Raw genomic sequence first — 21,875 nt, forward strand, 5'->3', positions numbered from 1 at the left:
TCTACATGTGAAAAAACAAATCCACTCATTGATATTCAACCCTTCTCAGTGGCAAATGTAAGAGTTCCATCAGTGATTCAGACGACTATAGTGCGCTTCAAACAGTGGATACTTAGTCAACCAGTCGAATGAATGATGGTGTTAATCAACTATATTCTCTCTCAAGATTGACTTTTCAACAGTTATATTTTGGTAAAATTTTTATTTCATTAATAACAATTGGTTCTAGATACTGCAAGAAAAAATAAAAAGTTCATATACAAGTGAGCATGCTGGTACCAAAGCCTCCCGGTTCCTTTTTATCAGCCTTGAGATCTTCTTTTTTTCTTTTTTAAATGGACTCCAGCCCATTATAAAAGACAACACAATATTATCAGAGTTCCAGCAAGTAGTTGCCTCTTTGGTCGTCCTCTTGCCGCACAATCAGTCCTTTTAAGTGTCCAGTCTATAAGATCAGCGTCTGACCCAGAATCTTGCGGTTGATCTCGGCCAGAGCCACAGAAAACACAAAAGCTCTCTCGTCAGACAGTCCGGCATAAATGTCCACCTCTTTTTCAATTTTCTCTGAGGAAACAAACATCAAAATGTCAAGAAGAGAGGTTTAAAATAAAGAGTAAAATACCTCTTTACCTTTGTCATCATCCTGTTTCTTCAATCCCACCGTTTTGGGTCGACCTCGTCCCCTCCTGATTGGATCTGATTGGCTGTTGGTCCGAGGTCGCTTTTTGTTTTCTATGTCGCTAGTCAACGATGGGTCAACTCTGTCTTTTCGAATGCGTTCAGTCCTCCGGCGCTTGGATTCCAGTTTCTCTGTTGTTTAAAAAAAAAAAATCACTCTTATTAATTTAGAATGTTGACAAACAAAACCATAAATAAAAAACAGTTTTTCACATTAAACAGGGGACATCATTAATGTTAACTAGTAATAATTAGCGAGTAAATGCTATTTTTTTTTGGTGAAAGAGCATGTTGGTGAAGTTATTCAGTTAGTAATTGTTGCATAAATCCGAAGACACTGCCGTTGAGTTAAGCGCAGTCTAATAGTTCAATTCAGAGTTGCGCTTTATGGACTTGACCAGCAGAGGGAGCTTCAACACATCTTCTATGTGGTGTCCATCTTTGTACAGATTACTTACTTTTACTACTTACTATCAGGGCTGTGTTTTGGCAAGAATCTGGCGATACAATAGGTGTCACGATACATGTGTGACGATACAATATATTGCGATACTGTATTAACAACGATATATTGCGATATATTGTGATACTATAGTAACAACAATACATTGTTTCTTTTAAAAAACAACACTGGCTTTTTCAGCAAACAATTTGGCAAATACTTTCTCTAATCAAATGTGAAAGTGCTCCTCAAAATATGAACAAAAAAGTAAATTTACATTAACAGTAAACAGTGAAGTGCATTAACATCTCAAATAACCTGGAGCAACATTCAATATTTACTTTATTTATTTATGATACTGGTATCTGACAGTGTTTAACTTTAAACTTCATTTTAAAATGAGTCCAAACGTCAGCTTTAAAAGCTGCTGGAGCCTGGTGTATCCTTTCTTTTTCACTTATTGCTGCCATAAACTAAGAATTAAAATAAAAATTGATTTTAAAGGTTAAATATATATATTCTTAAAAAAAATTATTTGATTTTTGATCAACAAGATTTAAAAGTAAGTTAATAAAGCGTTTAACAGTGTTATGAGTAAACTTTACTTGTTAAATGTATTTTTGTGTCATCATTGATCGTCCTGAAGTTTGGAGGGTCCGGTGACGTCACAGACATGGAACTCATGCTGTCAGTTTTTATTAAACCACTATTAAACTCTTGATTTATTGGATCGAGGCAGACTGAAAGTTTCTCTCGTCTCTACAGAACAGCAAAGTTAACTGCTTCGTTTTGTTTCATCGTTCTTGTTTCTAGGATCTGCTCATATTCTTTGTCATGATTCGTCTTTAGATGTTTAATAAAGTTAGTTGTTGAATCTTCTAGTGATATTTCTCCTCCTCCGCTCACATCTTCACTGCAGCAGTTGCTTCTGTGTCGCCGCGTGATGTCTATTTTTTTTTAAAGAAATATTGATACAGTATCGTGAATAAAAATATCTCGATATTTCGTTATATCGATATTTTCCTACACACTATGTTTAGAATTCTTTAAGAACTGTCTCAGCAAAAAACATTCACAAATAATTTTAACACCGTACTACTACTACACCGTCATACAGTGGGAGCCACAAATAACTTGATTAAACAATGCATAACAAAGACATCCATAATAGATAATATAAGGCTTTATAGAACATGTTATGACTTTTAATGTATGACAACTTATAACAAGATTTATTTTAAGAGTTGAAGTCAATGAATTATAAAACCAGGATTTAAAATAAAGATTAAGAATTAAATAAATCCCTCACACGTAATCATTTTCATATTATATATGAATTTTTAGTGCTTAGGCATATAATTACAGTTTCAGAAATAAAATAACATTATAGTGAAGGATGACTTTTAGAGCCTTAAGTCAACGCCGTATTTTTAACATTTTAACATCTAGAATGTAACTAGTCCTAGCAGTGATCTGGAATTAATCTGTTACATTCTTTAATAGTCGCTTTTGTTTTGGCTCTTAGAATAGGTTTATTTGTGTGTTTAATGTTTAAAATAAGATGTTAAAATTGTTATAGTTGTATAGAGATTGACCTATTTTACTTTTTAGGACACTCCAATTTGTGTCTACTTATGACTCTGACAATAGCAATTCACGTCCATCACATATTTACTTCAGTTTCTAAATGTGACAATAGTTTATAGAAAAGTATTGTTTTGTCCAATTTAAACTTTTATCCATCGACTTATGCTCTACGCCCATCATCAACACCTGCGAGCCCTGGCATGAAGGACTTAAACTACCATAGCAACCTCAATGCCAAATTTGTGTTTCCCAGACTGCTAATCTTTGACACATGTACTGTAAGTGGGATTAAAGAGGCCTCTTCCACCTTCCTACATGTCTCTAGTAGTAATGGTGAATAGTGGCCTGTCTGTGACGAACACAGTTCTAAGCTGCTGAACGGTCTTTTTGATGAATCGTTTTCCATCGATCTCACAACAGATTTCATTTATGGTGTTGCTTTTTTGTAACGCTGCATTCCTTCTTAATCTCACACTTAAAAGCTATTTTTGTCAGCACAACTTCAGACCTGATGGTTCCAATCAATTGGCTCTTTAAAAAAACTACCACAAAAAAAAAAGAGTACAAATCATAAAGCTAGAGATTGTAAACCCAGTACCTTGTGAATCCGGCGAAAGACATTCGTTAAGCTTGGCGTTGAGAAGTTTCCGGCTAATAAACACAAATCCACACGGACAAGATTTACAGGCTACAGGAATCTGGATCGAAACAGAGAAAGAAAATGCAAGTTTAGGGTTTCATTTTGCTGAAATTGCAAGTAGCACTAGTACATACTGAATACATCTAACATGGGAGTCAATGAATCAGGGAAAGACACTGTTGAGTAACATCGAGTGATAGATGTACTCATCCATAAGTATAGAGAATACACTCAAGGAACATTTGAATAATTTAGAAACCGAAACTTTTAAGTGGTTTATGTAATTTGAAGTCTGTGACAGAAATTAAGCGATTCAAATGAAGAACTAGAGGGAAAAAAAGTTAAGTCACGGAAGCTTATATGCTTTACTGGTATCAACTCAAATTCCCAGCGTAATGTTCGTAGATTTTTTTTTTTTTTTACTTGAATCCTGGTGAAATGATAAACATCTCCTCTAGAGGTCAGCAGAGAGCAAGGTAAAATATGCAGAAGAAGGCATTTTTGTGTCACAGTTTAATGATGAAAGACCATTGTGAAATAATTTAAAGCTGTAGCGTAGTTCAGGCAGCGTCTAATAATATATCTACTGAAATGAAAAACCTAACCAGTGTGAAGATCTGACCATGTGACACTGAAAATAGAATCTAAAATATGCATAAGGAAAAGATGGCAGTCACAGATTGGTTAAAAGGGAAACTACTGTATATTTAGCTGAAGGATCTAATTAGTAATAACTTGAATTGAAGTAAAACAATACAAGAACACATGACACACATACTATTCACACGTCATTAATACATAATCACATATGATAAACATAATGTTTACATAACACACATGAAGACCAAATAATTGATTATTAATGCATTATTAAAGCATGAAGTTAATGTTTTGTTCAGAGAAATAGAACATATAGTTGTATAAAATGAACGTTTCTTTTCTCTGCTCCTTTTTAATATCAATAAATATTTGATAAATATTAGCTGAATATTGTTTAAATAATATATGATTCAACTGATAATGGGTTGAAATTTTTATTTGTAGTTAGAAATCTCATCATTGTTGTCTGTGTATAATGTATAAATAAAAATATTGGTGTATGAAACGAAGGGAACAATATTTGAAAATTGACTAAATATTTAATGTAGTGGAAAACTATCCATTTGTACGTCTATGACCCAAAACAATTTTTTTTGGAAGTATACTGCGTTAAAAAAAACAAAGAAAATGACAGAAACTTATGCACACAAAAATTAAATTGAAATAAATAATAATAAAAAAAAGGTAACAGAACCTGGCACTCATTTTATCTTAAATCTAAAATATCTGTGGTGCCCTTTAGCATACAAAGTGAACTCAAAATGTATGCAATTGATACCATGTGTTCTTCATGTACACATGAAATCTTGAAGAATGTTTGACACTGACACAATATTTGAGTATTCTTAAATAAATGACGGTTTAAAACAGTTGGGTGAATGTCAGAATAAACACCTCAACTAAGATAAGACTCGTACTGGAAATCTAATTTCCTGAAAGGAATCTCCAGAGGGATTAATAAAGTCAATCTAATTGAATCTTATCTAATGTTGCCTCCTTAGGTTTGGTTGTGTGAATTCAAACATGAATTATCCATATTCATTAACTCGATAACAAAACATGAATTATGGACAACCTTTCTCTAACAGATTATAACATGTACAGAGTCTATCTTTAATTATTGTTTAAAATAATAAAAAAAAATAAGATGAAAACTCAAATAATTAAGTTGTAATAATTACAACAGGCGAATTCTAAAACTTCATGCTCTGAACTACCACCAAAATGTAATTATTTATTATTAATATTTTAAATAGTTTTAAGTACTTGAACTATCCAATTTTGAATTTACTTTTTCATGGAACCTTTGAAAATGTAAAGACGAGGAAGGAAATAAATAATATTTATTTCTATGAGGCAATCCCGAAACACAAATACTCAATACGTCAATACTTTTTGGTTTATAGCCTACATGTTTCTCATTTAGAATTCAAAATATTTTTGCTTTGAATTGAAAAATAGCAGGAAACAGATAAATTCAATTTTGTAAAACAAACCATGTGAAAAGTCAGTTCCATTTATTATAAACCTAATACATAAACAAAAAAACAACTTTGCAATTCAATTTGCAATTAAAATATATAAACTGAAACTGAAACTCCCAATACTATTTAAAACAAGTAATGTCGTTTATTTTTAACTTGATTTGTATTTAGTTTAGGCTTTGTTTTTTCCCCATTTCTAATGACGTTTATGCAACACTACTAGAACTAGTTAGTAGTCACCCCACCCCCATACCAACGTTATCACAAATAAAGTTTGAGAAAAGCAAGAGTTGAAAACTGCAGCACAATAATCCTCCTCGAGTCTTCGTGTGTCGAGACGCCATGATGACGACATCACCTTGGCGTATGAACTGACTATTTTTTTTTTCGATTCTGAATCGCAAATATAGTATTTAATAAAAAACAAAAACCTCGACTAAAAATACAGCACGAGAACAATAATTTAATATGTAGAAATCTAAAAAACATGGACACGAGAAGTGGATCCTGACAGAAAACTGATTTATTCATGTGCATTTGCTCTTCGAGGCATTTTCGACGATAAGAAAAATATGAAATAAATACAAAGTCAGATATTTTTCACGTCGAGCCCCCGGCGAGCCAGACCCCTCGCCTACATCACAGATATTAATATTTCAAAAGGCGGGGGCGTTTTTCAGACAAAATATCTTCAAAATAGTCCATTTTGTGAAGTGATATTAGAGCTCCATCGTGGTAAGTGAGGCTCATTTCCGTCTGCAGAGCTGGCAGCCCTCACCGCTCCACACTCAATAACAAGGGCTCACAACTTATACAAGCGCACAAAAGTCACATCGCTAGAAAATAAAAAAATATTCTCACCTGTTGGTCGCATTCGGGGCAAGATTTTGTAGCCATTTTGACTTTCTTTGTTTTAATTGCCGACATAGTGTGATTCTTCCAGCTCCACGCCAACAACACTGAAGGTGGCTACAAGTTCTCCCGCTGGTACATAAATGACAAGTTGTTGGTTTAAAAAATATAAAATAAATTGCGAAATGAATCGACGCCCTCGCGGCTACATAACAGAAACAATGTTACGAAGCAAATACTGTATCGATAATTCTAAAATCTTGGCGCATGCGCGGATGCTGTCGTCCTGCTGTTCTGTTGCGTTCAAATGCCGTGGGAGAAAAACACTTCTCATTCCAGCAACTCCTCAACTGGAGGTGGGGGAGGGTATTTCATTTGACCATTTTTTCGTATGGAAATGGGGCGGGATTCAGCAAAAAAAAAAAAGAAATATTCACGTTGTGGTTCTTGAAAATCTTGGGAACACGAATAAGCCACAAGTACAAACACATTCCGCGGGTTTAGAGTGGATCACATTGAGTTGAATATCAGTTCGACCCCATTTATTAATCGAAATATTTCTGAATATAAAAAAAATATATTTATAAATAATACTTAAAAAAATATATATATATAAAAAATAATAATAAATAACTGTTACCTAAGGATGGCGACTGTGATCGCAGTTCTCTTTCCTTTTAAATCGACCCAGATCATTAACCAGTAGTTGTTTTTTTTTTGCAGCTTCCAGTTGTTTGACTCGTTGATCTGTTTTCTCTTCCCTGCATTAAACCTTGGGTTCCAGACGTGTGACGTTAGTTCCTCTATATTTTCTCTGCACGTGTCTGTGAGTGTGTGGGTGTTTCCAACCTTGTAATTAGATTAAACTCAATATCTACAGATACTTAACGACAAAACTTATTATTAGAAAAGCATTATCACATGTTCCTCACAAGCTTTAAAAATACAGTTTTAAAAAAAAGTTTAATTCAGTGCATTTTATGATGCATTATTAATATCCTGACTACAATAATATTTGGATGCATAACAAATTAATTATTTATGACACTGTGTCCTCCTTTTTAAAGTTTAATATGCATAACCAAATAATGTATGTACAGTCTCATAATCATTAGATTTTAGTAAACACATTGTCAATTCATGTTTGTATTTTTCCAGTCGTTCAAGACAAGAAACCAATGCATATGAACAATTGTGGTATTTGCTTTTATTATTAATTTTTTTTAATTGAAATGTGTCCGATTAATTAATTCATTAGAAGTTAAAATATGTTTCTTTGTACACAATTTATTTTTAATTATTGTTCTACAGATTTTGAAGCGCAAAATAAGAATTTTAATTAACTTAATTATAAAGGCAAATGGATTATTATTATTAAAAAAGTATTTAGGGTATCATCATTTAAGTAATACAAATTAACGTCAAGTCTTAAAAAAATGAGTTTATGTAAAAAAAAACAATCACGGGGACATTGATTTAATTAAAATACTTGAATAAATGGAATGGGAATGATTCAATTGAATTATTTAGGACTCACCATATATAGTTTGATGTCACCTATAATTTTAAAGGATTTAAAAAGCATCTATAAAGATGCAACTCATCTTGGCAAGATATTTCTGAAACTTTCGTATCAATCTGGTTGTAATGTAGATTTTAGTTTAATAATATGCAGCTTTTACATGCGTTTATACAACAAAAACATGTGTAAACCTAAATGTCTTGGCTAATAGTTGGTTTTGTAAATCAAGCTAAACTACTTCCTACCAAATCTTCAGAGATGGCCTCTAACCCCCCCTGAAGACACCTGGTATTAATTATGGCTCCTGCAGATTGACAGAGACAAAAAAACCCCCTATAATTAGAGTATGTGCTTTTGGAATATATGCCTCATGGTAAGTCTCTCATAGGAGTCGAATGATCTTCCTGTTTTAGTACATTACATGTTATATTGTTAGAGATTCAGTCAAAATAAACAGTATGACCACATACAACGCTCTCTGCATTGCAAAAGTCAAACCAGAAGCATATCATCTGCTAGATTAAACAGGCAACTCCTTTTAAAAAAATGTTTTGGCATTCTTAAAGTAGGTGGTACTTGTGGAAAACAAGAGCCTAGAAAGGAAAAATTACAGACCAGTTATTTAGGTCAATATGGGATCAAGTCAGGCTAAGTACAAACAATGTGTGGTGGACTATTTTCCCCACGACGCACCACTTTTGTTTGGATGTCACAGATAGCATGTAGTGTCTTTACTAGGATCTTCTAAATGTAAAATAAGATAATTTAGTATCCATGTAGCCTACATGTTTCTTTTAGACTCCGGAAAGAAAATGATGTGTCCAGAAAAAAACAACGTAGTATCCAGGATATGACTAAGAAACTCCTTACAGAAACCAAGTTGCCTCTTCTAGCCTTTACCTTGTTTACCAGAGGCGATTAAAATCTCTCAGGGGAATGAATCGAACAAATTAACCTGCCATTTGACCTTTAAATATATATATATATATATATATATATATATATATACAGTATATATATGGGTTCTATACACATATCTCTTAGCAGGTTGACAATAAAATGGAAAGGGTTTCAGTATATTAAATGGTATTTAGTGTGAGGGGGCAATGAGTGAGTAGTGTCAAAGGGTAGGGAGTGGTTGCGTTTGATGGTTTACGCTGGAAAACCATCACTGGAAATCACTTCAATTTACATTCCTTTCCATGGAATGGTAATGAATGGTTTCCTGATGAACGAGGCTGATGTTGGGAAGATGTTTTTAATACGTCTTCGGCACTGCGAGCCCAACCTCGCACCTATAGTCAACACCTCAACTCTAACTTACAAATTACTGCAAAAAGTAGGTCATCCCATTTATTTGATATTTATTTGAGACAAACAGCCCTGAAACGGACCCAGTAATTCATCGGATTAGAAAGAGCAACCCCGTCATTAAGATGAGAATAGAATATTGAAGGGCCCGCATAAAATGTTTTTTTTTAAATAAGCAAAATAAATTTAGTTTCAAATGTCAGGAAGATCATTACATAGGAGACAACTTTGTCAAAGTAATTCAATTCTCATCGATCCGGTCTACTTTGTTGCAATTGTTCGGATCTCCAACACAACAGTTAATAATATTACTCTGGATCAGATAAGAAACTGATTGATGGTTGATTACCATCTGACATTTTGAAAAATGGAACATATGTTCATGTCATCCTGATACTGAATGTTCAAACTTGCTACTAAGTTTGGCTAATGTAGTAGCTCAGGCAGGAGGACATCAGAGGTCAGAGGGGCACTGATGATGAAGGAATAAATGCTAGATAAAAACAGCCACTCTGGATATTAATGATAATACTTTATTATATTGATATACTGTTTATGTAAAATTAACAAAAGGCAAATTGTTAGGAATTTTCTATTTTATTCCAGCAATGACAATGATACTTGTTATATAATCCAAATTCATTCTCTGTGATTTACATTTGGGTCTGCACATGGATTAAAAGAGGGAGCGAAACGCAGCAAGCTGCATCTGACACATCAACAGTTGGACAAAAGAAAGAAGCTAGACACACACGCGCGCGCACTCACACACAATCACATACACACTTAATCTGTATGGCAACAGTCCGGTCACCCCCTCGGTCAATTGGTCCACATAGGAATTGAAAACCAGGCCTGGAGTTAAAAGCGTGCTGGGAGCATGCCAATTCATTTTCTAAAGACTGCACCTCATGACCACGAGGAAGCTTGAAGTAAGAGCAAAACTCAAACTGATTAAACTCTGCTGCCATTGGATGATGAATGGATAACCATGCAAACAGCTGCACAATAAAGAGGTCTATCTGGAACACAAGTGTGGTGAAAGGACCGCTGAACTCTCATCAGTGTGGCATGACAGCCGGAGCATCTGTGACCAGGGAGCTCGAGAGGTGACACAGTGAATTAGTCGATCGATAAGGGAGAAATGCAGATTAAAAAACAAAATGGTTGATTAAGACTTGTGCCACAAGTGCCTGTTGATTTTGCTCACACATGCCACATCCTGTCCTGCAAGTGAAGATCAGCGGGGAGGAAACTAATAATCATAATAATAATAATAATAATAATATCAACATAGAATGAGTGAGTCTCTTGAGGGATCACGATGATCCTTTTAAATTCCTGACCTACAAGATGGGACCTTGTGTGTACTCAGTGTGTTGTCATACTAGAACATTTATGAATGGACCTGACATCCTCCACCACCTGGTTTTAAAGGACCAGACCCTCATAGACGGGACCCTCTGACTCAGGGGATTCTCTCTGCAGGCGTAGATGCTCCAGTGTGTTGTGGAAGTGTTTGTTGATCTGTTCCGTCTCTTCGCTGGCCTCCAGGTTGGGAAGGTCCTCCCTGATCTTCTGGATCAGCTGGTTTAATACCTGGACAGTCACCTGGGCAACAGAGTTGGACATTTCAAATTTCTTTCTTACAGTACTTTGAAGTTACCCTAGACTATCTCTCTCTCTCTCTCTCTCCCTCCCTCTTACTCCCTCACTCCCCAAACTCTTAATAAATAAATTATTTTTTATTAAATATCCATAACAAACACGTTTATTTAATTGCTTATATATAACATTTATTTTTCCAACAATATAACTTTCTTTTGTCCACATAAATTAAGCTTCATGTTCTGTAATCTCAATTCATTTGATAATTTTAATGAATGACAATAAACATCATTTAAATCCAGAGTTTCTATCTTCTCCACCATATTGAAACAAATATCAATTCCATCACACAAGAATTTGAATCATGATGCGTGAGTGATATCCAGACATACCGCGTCGTTTTCCCTCTCGTAGAAGCAGACATATCTGTTCAGGATTTCGATAAAGAGCTGGACCTGCAAGGACTGGTCCATGCACTGGTTGGCAATCTTAAGCGCTTTCTTAAGGCATTCCATCACCCTTTTCCCATCACGGATCTGTGGTAGAGATTAAGAGTTACGATGTTAAGATCATAAATCTGCGTCAAAACACAGTACACAGTACCTCCTCTCCGTTTTTGTCCGTGCTGCGGCCTGACCAGAAGAGGTGGGCACAGATGCTGACGGCTCTGCACTGGTCCGGCTTCTTCAACAGCTTTGAGGCGGCCAATGCACACTGAGTCCTCAGAGGCTCGTGGTTTTCTTCACTGAAGCATCGCATTCGCTCAAAGGTCCCGATGATGAGGGTGATGGCTGCGAGCTGAGCTTTGGAGTCGCTTATCTCATCCTCGTATAGAGAGAATGCCTGGTGGAGGACGGAGAAAGACAATTACTGAGTTTACCAGAAGACAATGTATGAATTACTTGTTGACATCAATATACACAGAACTTCCTCTCACAGCAACAATACGAATTGAAATATGAAATATCCATTGGACTCTATGGAAATGCTCCTTGTCATTAAATGTCCAACACTTACAGTACTTTGATTTGAGAAAGAGATTAATTCAAAATGTCTAAATCAGATCAGACATCCCGAAAAGCATTCTGTGTCCCAACATTGAAACAAGATAAAAACCACATTGATTTTTCATTTGGGCCTCAGCTTTTAAAAGTTGTTGTTTCCCCTAAAAATATTAGGTACATTCAATTTTTATTTAGCTTTTTGGATCAGATGTTACTGCTAAACTTTAATGCAGGTTATATAATAAGTGTATAACTACTAATCTCAAATCATTCTTCAAAGGGCTGAGATGGTGCAGGTTTTGGATCCGACCAGCAGAGCATACATATATCATTGAACCAATCAGGTGTCTGAAGACAGTAATCATTTGGTTGTCAGTCAGGTGCTGCTTGTTTAAGCCGACACCTGATTCATTAACTCGTGTAGTTAAGTTAAGTAAAGTTAAGTAAAACTGTACCATCTTGGCCCTTTTCTGGACGTGTTTGAGACCCCTGTACTAAGGTGATAAACAATCTGCTATCAGTGGAATGACAACGCTTACCTGTGACATGAACTCATAAGCTACAGTCTCATGGTTCTCAAAGCCAATCTCTCCTGCAGCTAGCGCCCCCTGCAGGAAGAGCCGCAGAGGCAGTTCAGCGAGCTCAGCCTTGATAAGCGCGCTGATGGTCTGATGGGCGAATGAAAAGATCTTCTGGCATTTCTTCTCCCACTTGTCATCCTAATGGGGACACAAGAAAAGTAGATCAGCATTAAAAAAAAAAAAATACATGAGAAAAATTCAAGTGGACAATAGTGCACCAGAGAGGAATTTTCTTTGTATCTGAAGGCCAGTTGGTAGGCTGCGAACACCAGTGGAGGCAGGGTGTAGCGGATCCTTTGGTTACCACCTGCACCAAAGTGTTTGCGAGCTGTGTTTAGAATCTAAATACCAAGAAACAAAATGTTATCGTGTTAGAAGATCATGATTGTAACGTTTGTTAATGATCCTTACAAGGGACCTACAAGGTACTGCTGGTCAGGGTCGTCAGAGTGGAGCAGGTGAATGAAACGACCAACAAGACTTTGCTCTTCTGCAAAGTCTTCAGGGTCAGGGTCATCAGCTGGCTGATCTGGCTGGTCTTGGATCAGTGTTGACACCAAGTTCAAGATGGCATCCACCTAATAATGAGAGCATCAGCAGCAGTTGGCTTACTATGTGAATGAATTCCAGTTAGTCCGAGTAACAGATCATTTATGATGGTTGAAAAGTTTAAGCCAATATGTTTAACTGTGTGGTCTTTAACATTAAGGATATAATCTTAAGGTTTTTTGAGTTTATCAACAATAATTGATGAAGAGCAGCCTTACCTGCTCCTGAGAGATGATGGTGGTGTTGTAGTCCAGTGTGTTGCTCAACACATAACAGCTCATGTTCTTGCGTGACTCATAGTCGAAATATTCAAAAAGAGGAGGGAAGTGTTTGAGCTGCAGCACCGTCAGGATGTTGTTGTAGGTGTCCACTGGGATCTTCAGCAGTCTGGTCAGCTCCTTGGACACAGCGCTGCTGGTTGCTATGCTAAAGGATGGTGGCAAAATGGAAACTTGGTAAATACGGCACACCAGAGGCACAATAGATCACTTTAGTGGCTTACTGTTCCAGGTTAAGTTTGTTGAATATCTCCACGGTGCTCTCCAAGACTTTATCTACGTAGTCTACGCGGTCAGGGTAACATTTCATGGCCAAATTTATGAGAGAGACTTGAAGAGACACAACATCTTCAGAGGGCATGTCCTGGCGAGACTGTAAGAGCAGAAAATCATCTTTAATTTGCAGTTTATTCCATTAAAAAGGTTATCAAAACTTCCATGTCATAGAAACAAAATGCTGCCATTTAGCCTTTTTTTAATTCCTTCTATGAACAAAGGCTGCAACCATTCAGCATGACTCATAAATGATTCCCACAATTACCATTACTGTGCACCCATTTGTCATGTTCTTGATCAGAGGTAAACATCTGTTTATTAACCATTGGAACAAAGGCAAACTTTTTTTTTAGTAAATATTTATATTTATATTGTTTTCGCTTATCAAATATAGTTATCATACAAGGCGAAAAGAGAGTATTGTGAACTACAGAATGTGAGTGCACCTGAATGACAGTCGCCACTTGCTGTGAAAAGATGTCAAACAATTTGATCTCAGCTGGAATACCAGGCCCGTCTTCTCGATGAGCAAACAGAGCAAGCCTGGAAAGAAAAAACAATTAAATGGATTTAGACTTGGAGGGAAATTGACACAGTAAAAAACAATGATAAAAAAAAAAAAAAAAATACATAGATAAATCATGGAAAAATGAACGCTAAAAGATTTTAGTCTTGTCGGGTGGCTGAAATCTATAAAATCAAAGATACATTTTTCTTCTACTCGGTTGTTTACGGCAGCAATGACTGGCATGGACAAACAACACTATCTACACAAGCGAGTTTTGACAACATGTTGAAAGCCAAGGTTTACACAGAAGTACAAACGGAATGGGGTATGTGTTGAACATCATGCATGCATCAACACATACCACAATGAGGGGTTGATAAATTGCGCCATTGTGGTCATTACAAATACTAAAACTATGATGACAACAGTATGACTTTAACATTTTAATTAATATTTAGTAAGAAGTCTTGTTTGCCTGTCAATGAGGGCAATGATGATGTTCTTGACGTTGACATGCTGATGTAGCTCTGCACAGGACCGAAGGAAAGGGTTCAGGGTCTGAAGGTGGAACTCGTCTGGGAAAACCTGTATTGAAAAATAAAATGAAATATTGATGGTTTGTATAAACATACATTCACTTTACTGATACTTTGATAAAATACACCCGAAATAACTAACAAGACAGAATTCAAATACAAAAATAGGATTGAATCATCAACGTAAACTATAATTCAAAGTCCATCACCTGACTCGGACGATATCTGGTTTGGTTATCAGAAGATTAAAAGCCAGTGTCACAAATGTTCATATAGTGACATAAATCATCTAAATATAATAAATACAATTCTCATTCAATAGTATACACATATATATCTATATATATTCGGTCTGTATTTTTTCAATCACGACAAGACCGTGCCCTGCAGACTTTGGAAACCCAGTGATTCTCACAAATGCCATTGAATGCGTTATCTTATCCAGCTGTGATATCAAGCCCGACACCCGACACAGCAATATACCAACGAGACACACTAAATATATGAAAGAAGCCTGGTCACAAAAAGAATAAGAAAGTGAACATAGACATTCATTATTTTTGCTTCATCAAAGAGAAGTATAATTTCTTCAGCGTAAAGCAGATAAACAGATACCTGAATGATGCATTCCATGAGGTACTCCTGTGCCAGTGAGTCTCTGCAGTTCACTACTTGTTCTAGAACTCCTGCAAGGACAATCTGTAGATAAAAATGACAGTTGATTTATTAACATTGGAATAAAGCCAATCATTGATGCTAATACAAATACAGGTTTTTAAATATTTAATATAGTTTGCAGTTTTATGGAAGTATTGAAAATCTCAATTTTGGTGAGGTTTTTTTAAGGTGCCTTTTTCAGAAATTAGCATATTTATGTCTGACATCAACAAGGGAATATTCCAGTGAACTGCATAGTAGATGCGAGTGAAAATACAGCATTGTGAATATGAGCAATTTTCAATTTATAAGAGTTAAGGATTTTACTTCGCAATGTGATGATGAATGGAGAGATGGGCAGCTGAGATGAGCTTAGATGAGAATATGACAAACTCTGCAGCAGAATTTACTGATTACAACTTCAAAACTGGTTTTGTAGGTGTCTAATGAATTCTAGGTAATACTAAACACACACTCAGAAGGTGACACATTTGTTTTCGTACAATAGAGTTGTTTTCCCATGTGCTGCGCATGACACTTTTATACCCCATAGTCCTCTACACAATAACGTGTTGATGACTATGATGTAAACTATGATGATAAAAAATGCTTGTTAAATCTGAAATATATATGCATTTAAAAAAAAAAAAAGAACCCAGAGTCTCATGAGTTAACTAGCATACAGCTCTGATCTATTGCGTCATGAGCAAATACAGAACCAATTAGCAAACAAACTGACAAAATCAACATCTCCTCTTAATAACATACCCGAACACACCTAGGTATGTAGAAAAGCTCAACTCAAACTTTGAGCAGTCAACATTAGTTTCTTTGAACTTAAGGGTGATTATCAAAGTGGAGATGATAGCAGAGGAAAATGGCAGCATCTTCCACACCCAAAAGCATGGATGACATCAACATAACATAACAGCTGATGAGAAATGACTGATGAAATAGAAAGAAACATCATCTCTGACTTCTAATGTCATGAAAGTTATGCAGCAGAGACGACGTCAAGTGTGTGCATCTTTTAAAGCATAGGGATCCTCAAACTTGTCATGCGTCATAAGATCGTCGTGTTATCAAGGAAAGGATAAATAACCAGCTGTTCTCCTGGTGGAGTTTGGAGATGTGCATGGTCTTTTGATCGATGCAGTAAAATTTTTGTAAATAAACGTACTTAATGTCTAGACATTAAGCCACCGTAATATACATTTCCAATTTGTAATGCAATGACTGTTCATCTTGAAGCTCATGACACAAATAATACAAACAACAAACAAAAGCTACCAAAAAAGAAAAGAAAAAAGAAAAATTGCATTAAATAAATATTTCTAGTCCATGTTTGTAATGAATCATCAATAAACAGCTTAAGTGTTTTAAGCAAAACAAGTACCTGCTTGTACTTCTCCACGTTGACGCCTTCAAGCTGACTAAGGCGAACCAAGTTGGTTCCCACCAGAATCCTGAGCTCCTGCCTTTCCTTCTCCCTTTTCTCGCGATCGCGACTATGACCCTGATGCTGCATTCGGACCCACAGTTTGTTCATCTCCGCAAAGTTCAGGAGGACAAAGTCAATGGAGTCGTTGATGTCGCCAGTCATTTCCTCTGTTCCCCTTAAGAATTAAAAGATGAATAAAAACAACATTTATACACTGCTTTTCTTACATTTTATCCTAACATTGTCATTCTGTAGTGTTTATATAGTTGGCTCTACAGATTCATGAGCATGAATTTATTCAAAAACACAAATATTTAAGCTTTTAGATATGCAGATATACATTTATCTATTGTCATGAAAAATCTGAACTGCAATGGTACACAATATTAAGGTGTGTATAAATATGCTTACTCGGGCTGCTCGCCATCATCTGGTAAGATGTTGCGGGTGCACTGCAGCAGGTAGTTTCTGAGGAAAAGACCTCTGAGCGGATGCTGAACACCCCGACACATCTCCACCAGGTCCTTGAGAATGTCCTTGCGTGACTGAGGAAAGGAGCGAACATAGACCACCCCCACTGTGATCAGTAGGTAGCTGCAGAGAGCGAGAGGGAGGAATCAGGTCATAATGATTGAATGATGAGAGACAATATAAACATAAAATCAGATATATTAGGAATAAATGACTTAATCCAAATAAGTATTGATCTAAGTTGATAAGAGAGCAAAATATTTAAAAGGATAAAATGAATATTGCGTAGCATTGACAGCTGCAGTGTCACCCTTTATTATTGTCCAGCTTCTGTGATTTCATCGGATTTTGTTGACTGAAGGTACAAAATAAAAAAGTGACACTCACAGTCGTGGAATGATGTTGCCTGCGTACTGCACCAGCTCATAGAGATCGGCCACCTTACGTCCTTTTGCAAACTCATCAGTGAGATAAACCTCCAGGTAATGGAGCTCATCGGAGATAGCCATGTCTAGAAAAAAACTATTAAGGAAAATTTGTTTTTGCACCACAAAGCTCTCACGCCACACATATACAGTAGATGAGACACAACATTTCAAAAGTAATACAATTATAAGACGTAAAAAACAACATTTAGCTCATCACATAGATTATTGAATTTATTTGCAATACACTGTAGCTACCAAGCAACTCAACTCTTGAGTTGGATCCATTTTATGTATGATAACTGAAGCCTTGTTTTTTTTGCTAGTGTCACTTGTGGTCGGGTTTGGCAAATCCAAGTGTAAACTACTAAATCTGCATATTTATTGAGGTGTTGGTAAATAAAGAAATATGATTGCAATGTTTCAACATCTCTGAAATAAATATGACACTTCTACGATATAAATATATATATATATATATTTTTATAATGGTTTTAATACTTCCATTACTTAATATTTTTAATTAAAATGTAAGTCGTCTCTCACAGCTGATTTCTTATCATACCCGTCTACATTTATTTCTAGGTAAAAATGAAATGTTTTAGTTTTTAGTCAGAGAGCTAAAGTTAATTGTTTTCTTATAATTCCATTTTTCATTAAAAAGAAATGGAACAGCTATTTGGCTGTCTTTAAGAGCCAACCAGGAGCACAGCACCATGGAGCACAATTTAAATGAATTTGCACTTGTTCGTTCCTTTTATAATAAAATGCTAAATTGGTCTATAAAAACATAAATATCACCACTCAATAGAAGAAAAGGCTGTTGATAGAAGTACACTGAAATAAAACTGCTTTGTGAAAGTATAATGCTTTGAATTACAAAATGAGAGCAGGCCATTTTTAAATCGGTCCCTGTGTGCATGTGGAATGGGAACAAGAGCCCTAGATAACCTATATATCTTTTTTTGAAAGCAGGAGAAAATGCAGGCACAGAAAACTCTGTCATCATCCATACTTTTGACATAATAACACAACAATGATCAAGGATACAGAGCTCGTAGTAGCTTTTTGGGGACAGCATTGAAGTCCTCAGCTCCCCAAGCATGTTGGAGGCGTGTTTGAGAGCATCCATCAGCTTGTTTTTGTCCTAAAAAGAATCCATCACACAAAATGGTAGTGTGCAACATGTTTGTTAGGGACAAGGTTTAAAACACAGTAGTGCACAACAAGAACAGCACTGTTTAATTCATCATTCTTTTTTTTCATCATTTAAATCAAAGCTTAGATCTGTTAAAATACTTGTGGATGTTGAGTGGGCACATGGACAGGACTGCTCAAGATTTCGAAATGCATTGATAGTGGAAGTGGAAGAACTTAACACCAACATTTTCAATTGCACATATAAAAACAAAATGCAGCATATGCTCTTGTCAAATGTTGACTTCATTGAATTGATTACATTTTTTAAAAAATATATTATATACTACAAAAAGTCCATTATTTGTATCATTTTAAGAACTCTATCCCATCTGGGAGTGGTTTATATGGTTAGAAAACAAGCTTATGCTGCCAAGATGATTGGGTTCTCTGTACCGTAACTACATTAAAAAAGGTTATTCTCATTATCTCTGTTGGTCGTACAGCATTTTGTTTGTTGCCATCATTCGAGTCGTATACAAATTTCTCATTTTCTTAAGAGGTATTAAGCTGTTGTTTTGTATCTCGTGCTGTCGCTTTTTCCTTTGCTCTAACTGCTAAACTGCTGTAGCGAAGAAAGCTGTTACAATGTGGGTTTTAATTGACAAACCTAATCAGTGAGTAAACTTTCCTTACCAGACATCGCTTCATCTGGAAGGACTGGACTTTGACAGCCTGTACAGCCTCATCCAGAAGCTTCTCTTGCTCATCCTGTGGAGACTGCTGTGTGGTCGGCTGCAACACAGGTAAAAGGCAAACCGGTTACATACACAGTTGACACAATTTCAGTCTTTTAAACATCTGCTTCTAAAGCCTGAATTTTTAAGAATAAATGGATTGTTACACTTCTGTGTCATATCTTAGACAGCTGGCTCATGGCCTGATAAGTTGCGGAATTCAACCCAGCTCCAGGAGAGATTTTAGCGTGTCCCTGAGCAACACTTTACCCTCATTGCTCCTGATGGTTGAGCTGGTGCGTTGCGTCGCAGCCTACTCCCACCAGCGTGTGATTGTGTGTGTGAATGCATAACTTAGTGTAAAGCAGTGGCGGCTGGTGAATTAATTTTTTTAGGTGGGTTTTTTTTATGCAGACTTCACCTTCCTCAAGAGAAACATAATAATAAACAACCTGATATTCCAAACCAAGCATGCAGAGCTGCCACTGTCCATCCAGGTCTGATGACTTTTACCCAATCAAAATACAACAAATTAGAATTTTTTGCGCCCAAAATCATACTAAAAGATGGCACTTCTCCGTCACTTTTTCCACTATGGGCGTCCCCCCCACCAGCTGCCACTGGCAAAACACTTTGTGTGCTGAAAAAGCATAGAATTGCTATATAAAGAACACATTTTGTAGCGGGTGAATTTATTACTGTTGGGTGGTAATGAGTATTTCAGCCTATTAAGATGCCCCCAGTTGTACAAACCCAGCATCCTATGTCAGCAGGGAAAGCATCAGTAGTGTGTTCTATTTTAATAGTGGCGGTTACACTAAAAGAAAAACACAATTTAAATTCACATCCAGAATAAACAACAATTAAATAAAAATCAAGACAGAAAGTACTTCCTAATATACCTTAATACAACTAGTATAATATGTTGTTTTTAAGTACTTGTTTCTTGTGTTTGAAGTCAATTCTGGCTGTTTGCATAACAAGGGGGAAAGTTTGTTGTGTTCAATGAAAAAACTAAAGAAAGTGTGATAAGACTTCAAGTATGGATGGTCACTAGATTCCTTGGTATGAGGAAGTTGCCAGAAAAAAAAAAGAGTTGGATCTGCTGATGAATGAATTTGTAAGCAGACAAGCGGATAAAACATCAATTAAGTAATCTTAATTGAGATTGAAATGCGTAAATCTAATTTTGTCTTAGCTTCAATAATAATTATCTGCATCAGTACAAATGAGAGAATAAATGTAGTGTTCCAGTCAACATGGATTACTCCATCAAACAAACAGATGGACAGCTTTGGGTTTTCTAAAGGACCAAGGTTGGCGAATACTCACAGGATCTTAAAGAATGCATGTTCAAACACATAAAAAAGAGAGGAAAAACATTTACATTCTCTGACCTACATGTTAACTTTCTGACTCTACCATTGGACTGCATCAGCACGCAGATCGTAATATGACAAATAACAAATAAACCTTCCAAACTTCCCAATAAATGTTAATTTAACATTCGAATCACATCTTCAGAAGCTCCTCGGTTCTGACAGCAGCCACACCATCAGAAGAAAAACGTCTGAACATGCTAACAACAGCTAGCAACAAAGTCAGCAGTGCTGTCATCCGCCATGTCAGGTGATGTATGCCAGAAGATGTACACATATAGTAATATTTGGCAATCATTAGGTCGTTCGGAAATACTTCAGTGTGAGCAATATTGCAGTCGTTGCAGAATATTGAGAATAAACATCAGTCACGTCCATTAGCCTAGCTTGTGAGTGCAGGACGGAAGCGTTAGGCCACAGTTTCGTTCGTACGCCTATATGCAGAGTAGCTTGAATGCGTGAAGCTGAAGTTAAGTGACAATAAAAGTAAACCTACGATAAATTCATGTATGTTGTAATGAAGCTTAAGGGAGAAACTTACCATGGTTCTTAGACGAGTGTCAAATCAGTCGAAGAGGTACGCCTGTCATGTGACTGACTGTGTTGCCTTCACGAACAGCATTCGCATACAACCACCAACGCGCATGCGCGACTCAATCGGGAAGTCAAATTCGGTGATAATATTTTTTGGGAAACAAAACGGAAAGATATACAAACAAGTATACGTGTGTAAAAATATAATCATTAAAAAAATTACGATAATTATTTCGATTCGTAATTATAAATTTCGATACCAATCAGCAATTTTCAACAGAATAATGATGACAGACAAAAAAACCCAATAAGGATACATTTTTTACATAATGTATCTGAGTTCTACTTTGGCACAAAGTCGAATTTTTCTTAGACAAAAGGACATAGAAAGAATTAAAATAAAATAATAGATATAAGTAAGTAAGTAAATAATTTATATTTGTAAAGCGCTTTTCCAGACCAAGGTCACAAAGCGCTTAAACAATCAAAAACAATACTCAATAAAATATATGCTTAAAGGGTCAAGACAACACCGAGACAAATACAGGAGTCTAAGAAAATCAAGGAAAAGTCTACTGACTAAAAAATAATACAATATTACAATAGAAATAACAATGACAGGCAGATGTTGAGCATAC

At 35.9% G+C, this 21,875-nt stretch overlaps 2 protein-coding genes across 2 annotated transcripts; both read right to left on the minus strand.

Moving 5' to 3' along the window:
* Positions 1 to 202: 202 nt before the first annotated feature.
* On the minus strand, positions 203 to 6,601 carry hdip1 (HDAC and MIER1 interacting protein 1). Its single transcript, XM_087782949.1, has 4 exons — positions 6,293 to 6,601; positions 3,306 to 3,405; positions 631 to 810; positions 203 to 564 (listed from the first exon to the last, which is right to left on the minus strand). The coding sequence occupies exons 1-4, from the start codon at positions 6,356 to 6,358 to the stop codon at positions 446 to 448; spliced, it is 465 nt and encodes a 154-aa protein (XP_087639075.1). The 5' UTR covers positions 6,359 to 6,601; the 3' UTR covers positions 203 to 445.
* Positions 6,602 to 9,635: 3,034 nt separating this feature from the next.
* vps35 (VPS35 retromer complex component) lies at positions 9,636 to 21,330 on the minus strand. Its single transcript, XM_087784761.1, has 17 exons — positions 21,245 to 21,330; positions 19,284 to 19,382; positions 18,501 to 18,597; positions 17,413 to 17,536; positions 16,966 to 17,148; positions 16,510 to 16,729; positions 15,072 to 15,155; positions 14,396 to 14,505; positions 13,859 to 13,955; positions 13,361 to 13,509; positions 13,077 to 13,284; positions 12,732 to 12,887; positions 12,528 to 12,650; positions 12,268 to 12,447; positions 11,328 to 11,567; positions 11,117 to 11,260; positions 9,636 to 10,727 (listed from the first exon to the last, which is right to left on the minus strand). Exons 1-17 carry the CDS (start codon positions 21,245 to 21,247, stop codon positions 10,548 to 10,550), a joined length of 2,397 nt encoding a protein of 798 aa, XP_087640887.1. The 5' UTR covers positions 21,248 to 21,330; the 3' UTR covers positions 9,636 to 10,547.
* Positions 21,331 to 21,875: the final 545 nt, after the last annotated feature.

Source organism: Callionymus lyra, chromosome 2, assembly GCF_982586985.1.
Source record: "Callionymus lyra chromosome 2, fCalLyr1.hap1.1, whole genome shotgun sequence".
Taxonomy (NCBI): Eukaryota; Metazoa; Chordata; class Actinopteri; order Syngnathiformes; family Callionymidae; genus Callionymus; species Callionymus lyra.

Excerpts from the sequence above, each read along its gene's own strand:
- hdip1 (XM_087782949.1), bottom strand. The coding sequence starts at position 6,358 with ATGTCGGCAATTAAAACAAAGAAAGTCAAAATGGCTACAAAATCTTGC. Across the intron at positions 811-3,305 it reads TCTTTCGCCGGATTCACAAG|AGAAACTGGAATCCAAGCGC; the intron begins GTACTGGGTTTA and ends TTTAAACAACAG. Across the intron at positions 565-630 it reads GAAACAGGATGATGACAAAG|AGAAAATTGAAAAAGAGGTG; the intron begins GTAAAGAGGTAT and ends TTGTTTCCTCAG.
- vps35 (XM_087784761.1), bottom strand. Across the intron at positions 15,156-16,509 it reads ACGTGGAGAAGTACAAGCAG|ATTGTCCTTGCAGGAGTTCT; the intron begins GTACTTGTTTTG and ends TTTTATCTACAG. Across the intron at positions 12,448-12,527 it reads ACAAAGAAAATTCCTCTCTG|GATGACAAGTGGGAGAAGAA; the intron begins GTGCACTATTGT and ends TGTCCCCATTAG.